This window comes from Solanum verrucosum, unplaced genomic scaffold (assembly GCF_900185275.1).
Source record: "Solanum verrucosum unplaced genomic scaffold, falcon-dt-bn FXZP01000060.1, whole genome shotgun sequence".
Lineage (NCBI taxonomy): Eukaryota > Viridiplantae > Streptophyta > Magnoliopsida > Solanales > Solanaceae > Solanum > Solanum verrucosum.
The window spans coordinates 8501160-8510827 of NW_026020129.1; the positions used below are offsets into that span (position 1 = coordinate 8501160).

At 36.7% G+C, this 9668-nt stretch overlaps 2 protein-coding genes across 2 annotated transcripts; one reads left to right on the forward strand and one right to left on the reverse strand.

The window, feature by feature from the left end:
- The first annotated feature begins 555 nt into the window (after positions 1-555).
- LOC125826230 (probable LRR receptor-like serine/threonine-protein kinase At1g12460) lies at positions 556-4156 on the forward strand. The gene is made up of 2 exons (XM_049505552.1): positions 556-2284; positions 2369-4156. Exons 1-2 carry the CDS (start codon positions 1119-1121, stop codon positions 3849-3851), a joined length of 2649 nt encoding a protein of 882 aa, XP_049361509.1. The 5' UTR covers positions 556-1118; the 3' UTR covers positions 3852-4156.
- Positions 4157-4273: 117 nt separating this feature from the next.
- On the reverse strand, positions 4274-8302 carry LOC125826231 (probable aminotransferase ACS10). Its single transcript, XM_049505553.1, has 4 exons — positions 7605-8302; positions 7337-7462; positions 5744-5904; positions 4274-5654 (listed from the first exon to the last, which is right to left on the reverse strand). Exons 1-4 carry the CDS (start codon positions 8112-8114, stop codon positions 4799-4801), a joined length of 1653 nt encoding a protein of 550 aa, XP_049361510.1. The 5' UTR covers positions 8115-8302; the 3' UTR covers positions 4274-4798.
- Positions 8303-9668: the final 1366 nt, after the last annotated feature.

Here is a 9668-nt window from a genome sequence, read left to right on the forward strand (position 1 = left end):
AATCTTGTATACATACGATTTGTATGATCTTGTTATATGCATATATACACTTTACTTTTGAAGGACTATACATATAATACATTGACGTTTTTGAAGAGTAGGTGAGTCAAAGATTTAAAGTCAGTTAGTTCGAGTGATCTTGTATATATATATCATAAGATACGGTTAATGCGAGTTTACTTTTGAAGGACCCCACACAAAGTTATCGACATTTTTGGAGGATGAACATACACAAATTAAGAATTTAGAGTCAGTCCGTCAATTCGAGTGATCTCGTATATATATATACACACTTTACTATCACAATCAACAACATTTTTTTTTGAAGGATGAACATACATAAATTAAGAATTTAGAGTCAGTTAAGTGATCATATATACATCTTAAAACATAATTCGTGTAATCTTACTACATAAATATGTCTTACTTTTTGATATATATATATATATAATTAAAAATAATAATAAATTCAGTTGAACCCGTAAAACTCGCCCTAAATCTTGATTCTTGAGTGTGGTTAAAAAGGAGGAAGATGACCATGTGGAGACAACCGTCAAAATATTTCAGCAGTTTCTCTATTAAAAAAAACTGGCAGACCAACAACCTTTTTCAGCAAAGCCAGGCATTTTCACCTTGCATCCCACTAGTTTAGTTACTCTATTTTGCATGTCATTGCCAGCCAGATTAGTAATTGCAGCTCTAAAAATTTCATTTATTTTTTTGTATTGGGTTCTTTCTTCTTAAGCCCACTTTCTTGAAATCTTCATTTTTTCTTGAAATTCTGCAAAATTATAGAATTTAGGGTTAGTAACTCCAACACCAACCCAGATATACAAAATACCCAAAGTTCCAAACTTTATTGTTTCCTTCAAGAAAAGAGTACCAAATCACAGAATTTTAAGCTATACCCAATAAATGCACTTAATTTCTTTCTTGTTTTAAGAAGATACTGAGTAGAGTATTAAAAATGCTTTTGTTTAGTCAAGATCGAAATCTTGTATTTTTGATAATTGAACCCCATTTGAGAAAAGGCAAAAGGGTGTCTAGAGGAGTTGAGATCAAGAACTTTCAAGATTGGATCCAGCAATGATAATGTTTGAGTGTTTGTGCTGGGGAACATGAGAAAATTAGGTACATTTGTTCATTGTGTTGTTCTTGTTTGGTGTTTGTGTTTGCTTGAATTGGAATTGGTATCTCCCATCACTGAAAAGGAGATCCTGCTTCAATTCAAGGGTAACATTTCTAGTGACCCTTTTAATAGTTTAGCTTCTTGGGATCCTAATGGAACACCTTGCTTAGACTTTAGTGGTGTTTTCTGCAATTCTGTTGGAAATGTGGTGAAGATTGTGTTGTGGAATACTAGTCTTGGTGGGGTTCTCTCCCCTGCCTTAGCAGAACTTAAGTCTTTGCGCATCCTTACCTTGTTTGGGAACCAATTTACTGGCAATATTCCTGCAGAGTATGGGGGGATTGATTCATTGTGGAAGATTAACTTCAGTTCTAATGCCTTTTCTGGTTCAATTCCTGAATTTCTTGGGGATTTACCTAATATAAGGTTCCTTGATTTGTCAAGAAATGCGTATAGTGGTGAAATTCCTGTGTCTTTGTTTATGAATTGTAACAAAACAAGGTTCATTTCCTTGTCCCATAACAATCTTTCAGGTCCAATTCCAGCATCAATTGGAAACTGTCAGAGTCTTGAAGGAATAGACTTGTCTTTTAATGGTCTAAGTGGAAGTTTACCTTCGCAAATTTGTGACATTCCAGGATTAGTGTACTTGTCTGTGAGGAGCAATGCACTATCAGGACTTGTTCAAGAACAGGTTTCTCCATGTCAAAGGTTGGAGCTTTTGGATCTTGGTAGCAATGACTTCTCTGGTTTGGCTCCTTTTGGGGTTCTTGAGCTGGTGAATCTTACATATTTCAATGTTTCAAGTAATGGTTTTGAAGGGGAGATTGTTAACTCTGGGACTTGTAGTCAGCGACTGGAAGTGTTGGATGTTTCAAGGAATATTTTTTTTGGTGAAATTCCCTTGAGCATCTCGAAATGCAGCGCGTTGAAGTACTTGGACATGGCATATAACAGAATTAATGGAAGTATCCCTATTGAGCTTGCAGATTTGAATAGCCTTTCCGTTATGCGATTGGGTGATAATTTGTTAGGTGGGACAATCCCAACGGAGCTTGGTAGTATCGAATGGCTTGCAGTTTTGGACCTCCATAATCTCACCCTATTTGGTGAAATCCCATATGAGATAAGCAACTGCAAGCTTCTTCTTCAACTGTGAGTATATCACCATCTTAGTTTAATTTGTTTTATTTCATCATTGCTCTGATCTGGAATTGAACCGTCTAATATTTGCTGCAGGGATCTATCTGGGAATCTTTTAGTAGGAGAAATACCACAAAACCTGTACAACTTGTCCAACCTTGTATATCTTGACTTACATCATAACCAACTGAATGGAAGTATTCCATCAACCATTGGAAATTTGTCTAACTTGCACTTTTTGGATCTATCACAAAATCTGCTATCTGGGTCAATCCCTGTTGCTCTTGGAGATTTGCAAAATTTAACTCATTTTAATGTATCTTACAACCTTTTATCTGGTGCTATTCCCTCAATTGAGAGCATCAAGAAGTTTGGACCCTCTGCCTTTTTTCATAATAGTGGTCTTTGTGGTGATCCTTTAGAAGTTTCATGCTCTGCCAGTGGCACTACTCCTGCAAAAGGGAAACCAAAATTGAGTGTCTCAGCTATTGTTGCTATTGTTGCTGCTTCAATAATCCTTACAGGCGTTTGTCTGATAACCATCATCAATATGAAGGCTCGACGGAGAAGGAGGAGAGAAGATGAAACATTCGTTGTAGAGAGCACACCACTGGCTTCAACAGATTCAAATGTCATTATAGGAAAGTTGGTTCTTTTCAGCAAGACTTTGCCTTCAAAATATGAGGACTGGGAGGCTGGCACAAAAGCCTTGCTAGACAAGGAGTCTTTGATTGGTGGGGGGACAATTGGATCAGTTTACAGAACTTCCTTTGAAGGCGGTGTATCAATTGCAGTGAAAAAGCTCGAGACATTGGGGAGAATCAGAAATCAAGATGAATTTGAACATGAAGTTGGCCGGTTAGGGACCCTTCAGCACCCCAATCTTGTTGCTTTACAAGGGTACTACTGGTCCTCTAGCATGCAGTTAATATTGTCGGAGTTTGTTCTGAATGGAAACCTATACGACAATTTACATGGACTTAGTTATCCTGGAACCAGCACTGGTGCTGGTAACCCAGAATTGAATTGGCCAAGAAGGTTTCAGATAGCAGTTGGAACAGCTCGAGCCCTCACATATCTTCACCATGATTGCAAACCTCCAGTCCTTCATCTTAATGTCAAGTCCACTAATATACTCCTGGATACAAACTATGAAGCCAAATTGACTGATTATGGCCTGAGTAGGTTCCTTCCCCTGCTGGATAACTATGGACTGACCAAGTTTCACAATGCAGTTGGTTATGTTGCACCAGAGTTGGCGCAAAGTCTGAGACTAAGTGATAAATGTGACGTTTACAGTTTTGGGGTGATTCTGCTGGAGTTGGTCACTGGGAGGAAACCAGTAGAGAGCCCAGTAGCAAATGAAGTGGTGGTCTTGTGTGAATATGTTAGAGGATTGATAGAAAGGGGTGCTGCTTCAGACTGTTTCGATAGAAGTTTGAGGGGCTTTGCAGAAAATGAGCTGATTCAGGTAATGAAGTTAGGCTTGATTTGTACTTCTGAAATATCCTCAAGGAGACCTAGCATGGCTGAGGTAGTGCAGGTTCTTGAGTCCATCAGGAATGGCTTGGGATCCTAGTAAAGAATCAGTAGAGCCATAAGACTATTTGAAACAGCAGCTGTTCATAGAATGAGAAGAAAGCAGTCTAGCTGTTGTGCTAGACTCGCTTCTCATGAGATTCGATGAGGGAATCAGAAAGGGTCTCAAATAAGAGAGACGCGCAGACCAATTAATAGTATCAGTCATATTCTTGAATTTGGAATCAGAGTGATTAGGAGGTGACAGCTTTTGGTACAAAGAGAAGATTCTTTAGTATTTGATTTGTGATTCTTTTAATCAATTGGTCATTGTAAGTTTACAATAAAGCAATTCTTTTCCTGCAAAGATGCAAAGGTATTTTGATGTCTCATATGCAGCTTGGCAACTGCTTTTTATAACCATTCAATATTGCTCTTCATTTACTGTTAAGAATTACCTTTGACATGCATATATCAACAACCTTTGAAGGGATGAAAGAAATCAATTCATTTCTCGAATTACATATCTAGTGCTAACACAAGAATGAATGTGAACAAATAATGAGTCCATACATCTACCTGTAACTATACAACAATGAGATAATAAGAAAATATCGAGATTTAAGACCTTACTTATTGACACAAAGAATTTGGAAATGCATTTCATTTGGAGCCATTTCTACATGCTATATGTTTTTCCTTGCATCAACTTTGACTGTTAATTTAGCTATCTTCAAAATCCATAAACTGGGAGGAGGAATGCATTTGTGAAAATGACAGTTGGAGAGGACCAAGAACACACTTCTGGAATCATCTGCATACAATCTGGCTTTTTTTTGTTTGTTTTCTCTGCATGTAGTTCTCAGTGCTGCTGCATTCTGATCTCATTATCCGAACATTGATAACTGATGGATCCATTAAATCACATAACACGCGACCCTTAAAATCTCTGCAGAAGTTTTGGACCTTTGGTTACGGTTTACTGTAAGGGATCATATCATTAGCAACTTAACTCAGAGACTTACGTAACTCCAAAACTTTCTGGATACGTTGCATAACTGTGGAAATGTCCTTCTCACTTAATGTCGAAAAACATAACCTGAACCACCCAGGTTCAACACAGTGGCAGGAAGAACCAGGAGTTGCATTGATCTTAGCTACATTTAGTAGATTATCCCAAAGCTCAATCTCACCCTTCTCATTATACGACCGAATTAACCTGCTCATGTCAGCCCAACAATAGAAACCCCCACTACTTTTGGTGCACTCAATTCCCAGCTGCTTCAATCCACTGACAAATAGAGAAGACATCCTTCTTAGCCTCTCTCTGTTCTTTTTGATAAATTGTTGTATAAACTTTGCATCTGATAGCATCTGGATGATTAAATGCTGTGTTGGGGCTGAAATGGATGAGAATCTTGTCAACTTTTTCGCAGCAGCTAGAACATTTTCATTGCAAGAATAGATGACCCCAACCCTGAAACCAGGAAGAGAAAGGTCCTTAGAGAGACCATACACAACGTGTACCCTGCTCCTGTCAAAATCTTCAGAATCAATTATCTCTGCTATGCTGACAAATTCTTCACGTCCATAAGTTGACCCTGCCAAGATTTCATTGGATATTACATGGATGTTCTTCTCAGTTGCAAAGTCTAAGAGGTTATAAAGTGTCTCCCTAGAGAAAATATTTCCCACAGGATTTGAGGGGTTAGAAATGATAATCCCTCGTACTTTAAGACCACGTTTCTTAGCTTGGTTAAAAGCTCGGTCAAGAGCGTCAATGCTCAAGTTAAAGTTGTCTGCACTGCGGCAAGGAACAGGTATAATCTCCACTCCAGTTCTCCATTTGACATCCCTATCAAGACTGCAAACGCATTGAGCTCATTTTATACACTATATACGTAAAGATGACCAAAAGATTGAAATTTATTTGGGAAGGAGAATAAAACTCACTCAGGATAATATGGTGAGGGAACAAGAAAAGCATTTCCAGGATCAGCTAGGCAGAAGCTCAGTATCTCAAGCGCAGGAGCGGCACCACCAGTTAGAACCATCTGCGAGGGGCTGAAGGACACTGATCTCTCCAGAGCTTGAGACATAAATTCTCCCACAGCCTGCATACAGGTGAGGAAACATGAAAATCAATTCAAAGAGATACCATAAATAATGTAGAATCACACAAAACACCTATTGTTTTTATGAATCGATCTTCATAGTGGCTCAAGGATGATTTCATATATTGTTGTTATACAATTCTCAAACCCACAATTTTAAAAAGTAAATCCATCAGATCATCTCCCACCCTAGGATACCCGATGACAAAGGTAGCCACTCATATTTCAAAGAGGCCAAAATTGCCTTCCATCTTCAACAGATACTGCAAATCTAGCAATAGATCCTTCAACAGGTTACACAATGATGAGTATCGAGGTGAGTATTTGTCAAGGAAATGATAGACCACCTCTCAGAACAACTGAGTCCATTATTCACTATTAACTTGCTTATAACGAAAACCATGCAAAATAAAGCAGGTTAAACTATTCTCTTATGTGCTCAAACTAGATTTTTTATCATATCACACTGCAAGGGATCCTATTGTTCTGGTCAGGACAAACATCACCACAGAAAATCATCAAATGCTGGAACAGCATAAATGACTGAGCTAGATCAACAATAATTATGAATTTCCAACTCAAGTTTTACCAATGTAACGCTCAACTAGGAGAAGATATTTACGACAAAAAACACCCCCATCCCTCTGGATACTGTTTCAATGCTTTGGCTGGTCAAACACATTTTCAGGTTTCAAAATTTTCCTATCATTTCTCTTCTTTTGTATTTTAACCTCCTTTATTAGACAATCATGGGCTCCAAAAGCTCAAGAAAAAAATCAAAACATTCAGAACCGTGTTTATTTTTCAAAGTGTTGCTTAGCGTCGATAGCGTAGAAGTTAGAGCGTTGACGAACTTTTCAGAAGTTAATTGGCACTGTAAAATGAACATGAAGCTTATTCATTGCTTTTCCTTATGTTTGTTGCACTTTATAGACTTAGAAAGCTCAAGACGGGACATACAAAACCTTGTATACAATAGGTAATTTTGGGATTGTCAAATGCCATTACCAATCCCGCAGCCAGGGGTTCACATTTCAAATTAAACCAGGTATAAAGCATACTGGACTAGCGGATGGGTGATTGATATGGAGTAACTGTTAAACAAGCATATGAACATAACATCTTTGAAATTATATGGACATGACATGAGCTCATCCTAGGCTACAACTATAAACTAATACCACCCAAATAGGTATCTCGTTGATTTAATCCTATAGTCTAAACTCAAAGTAGCAACTTTAAATTATAGGTACATACTTTTTCAAGTAAATTTTTTGTTCAATTTCCTTCTCTAGCCTGTAAAAACTATAACCATATGAACAACTACTAGTACTTTATTAGTTCAAGAAGAACATATTATATCCAATACATGTCAACATTATATCAACAAACAAGTCACTAGTAGTGTGCAAGGAAAAATCAAAAAGCTTACCACTTTCAACTCCAACAACCCATCAAATGGCTGATAAGTAGCTATTCCGGTTATACTCGAATCTTGAGTCATCATCCATCTTGACACATTTTCTGCTAGCCATTCTTGAACTAAATCCAATGACAACTATAACCATACAAATAGAGACAAAATTCAAAATCATTGAAACAACAAACAAAAGTAGATTCCCCAACAAGAAATGTACTGCATTTGGTACATTTCTCTAGAAAATGATTCAATATATCCAAACATTCAAAATTATTAGTACCTTGTTTTCTGCTAATCCTAGCTGAATAACACCATCTGGATTACTTGACTCATCATAAGGGTCTTCAGAAGCTCTTTTCAATCCAACATAGTAAGGGCTACTATCAATTTGTTTTGAAATAATCGAATTAGCTCTAGCAGATACCTGAGATTGCCCAGTAGTTCCCTTCGGTGACAGTAAAACACGTGAGTGAACCCTTTGTAACCCAGACCCAGAAGACACTTCCGGCAAATGGGTCGACGACGTTGACCTCGCCGGAGCCGTAGATTCGCCGTTATTGTCACCACCGGAGGAACGATTTCGTTTTAGGTAGAGTTGCCAAAAATAGAAAAGAGCACAGGGTATAACTGAACCTAAGAAAAGACCACCCCGACCTTGAACTACACCTTGTAAGGGTACTATCACCCTCATCGCCGTCGTGGCTCCTCCTCCGTCTCTGCCGCCGGCGCCGCCAGTTGAAATGGTTGTTGTTGTTGTTCTAGTTGGTGAACGGTCTCGTGACCTTGTCATAACTGTGACATAGTGGGGGCTGAGATAAAGACGTCACCTTGTCGGAGTATGACGTCAGTCAGCTATCTGGCCGGCGAGACGGTGGACGGAGAGTACGAAGGGGGGTGAGTGATGGAGAAGAGATTTGGAGAAAATGGTGGCAAATAGTTGGTCGAATTATTATTTATCTTTTTGTCCGCCTAAAGTTTTTTTTTTTTTTTTTGTTATAATAAGAAAAAAATTCAAAAAAAATTAAATAAAAATTCGCGGTTTACCCGTGACCGTAGACATATAATATACTTGTTGAGATTTGCCTCCGGGTTTAGGTCACATATTCGAGTCGTATGAGTTAAATTATTTTCAAAAATGATTATGAATTTTGAAGCGAAGCTAAATTTAAATAGTTGGCGTTGATAATTGTCGATAATTATTGATGATTGATGGTGATTATAATAAAATTGTGGCTAATAGTGGTGACAGTTGATGTGAGCAAGATGATAACGGTAAATGAATAGAGTTTAGTGAACTTACATCTTTATAGAAATTCTTGAATAGATATTCTAATGAATGACTTTGTCATATTTTTTTAATTATTTTGATTTATTGAGATTCATGAAGTAGTTGTAACATATGGAAGAAAAAGTTGATGATTAAGATCTAAATAGGTAAGATTCAAATCCAAAAAATAAATAAATTTAATAACTGAGATCTCAATAATTTAAAGTAAAATGCAAACAAATGTGCACTAATTATCCCTTAAGCCTTTTAACCCCACATTGGCCTCACTATCTTTTGACTATCTTGATTGAGTAATAATTAATAAGTGTTGAGGGACCTTTTAGAAAATTATATAGACCGTTAATTAATTAATAGGAAATTCAAAAATAACAGCTAAAAGGTTTTAAATTTTCTAGATGCTTATTTGGACTAATTTTTTAATAGATAAAACAATATTTTTTTTAAATATTGAATGAAGTACTCTAGTACTGTCTATAATTACTTGTCCACTTTTAAATTGACACGCCTATTAAGAAAACAATGATTGTTATAGAAAGTTTACCATTTTACTCTTATTAATTATAAAATAGATGAATTAAAAACTTAAGGGTTTCAAGAAGTTCTACATTTTTCAAAGTAATTAATTGAGGGTATAATAGGTAAAAAAAAATGTCTTTTCTTGATTTGTTAAAATGGACAAGTAATTAGGAATAACTATAAAAGGAAATGTGGACAAGTAATTAGGAATAGAGGAAGTACTTTGGACTTCAAATCTCTTGAGTAAACATGCCAAAAAGTGAGGCATCATTTCTTTAATGTGTGATGACAACATAGTACTAATCTACAAGTAGAATATGATGTTGCTTAATGAGTTGAGATCCCAAAGTAAAGTTAAGAATATGCCCATCATTTGGTCAAATCAACAAGTTTAATTTCAAACCTAAACACTACTACTACTTATAGACAAAAAGAAAAGAGCTAGCTTATAATTTTTGTCATCTTCCAATCTCAATTGTAAACCACAAAGCTAGAAATAAAAGAAAGTTCACTAATCCAACCAAAAACCATTCTTATCAT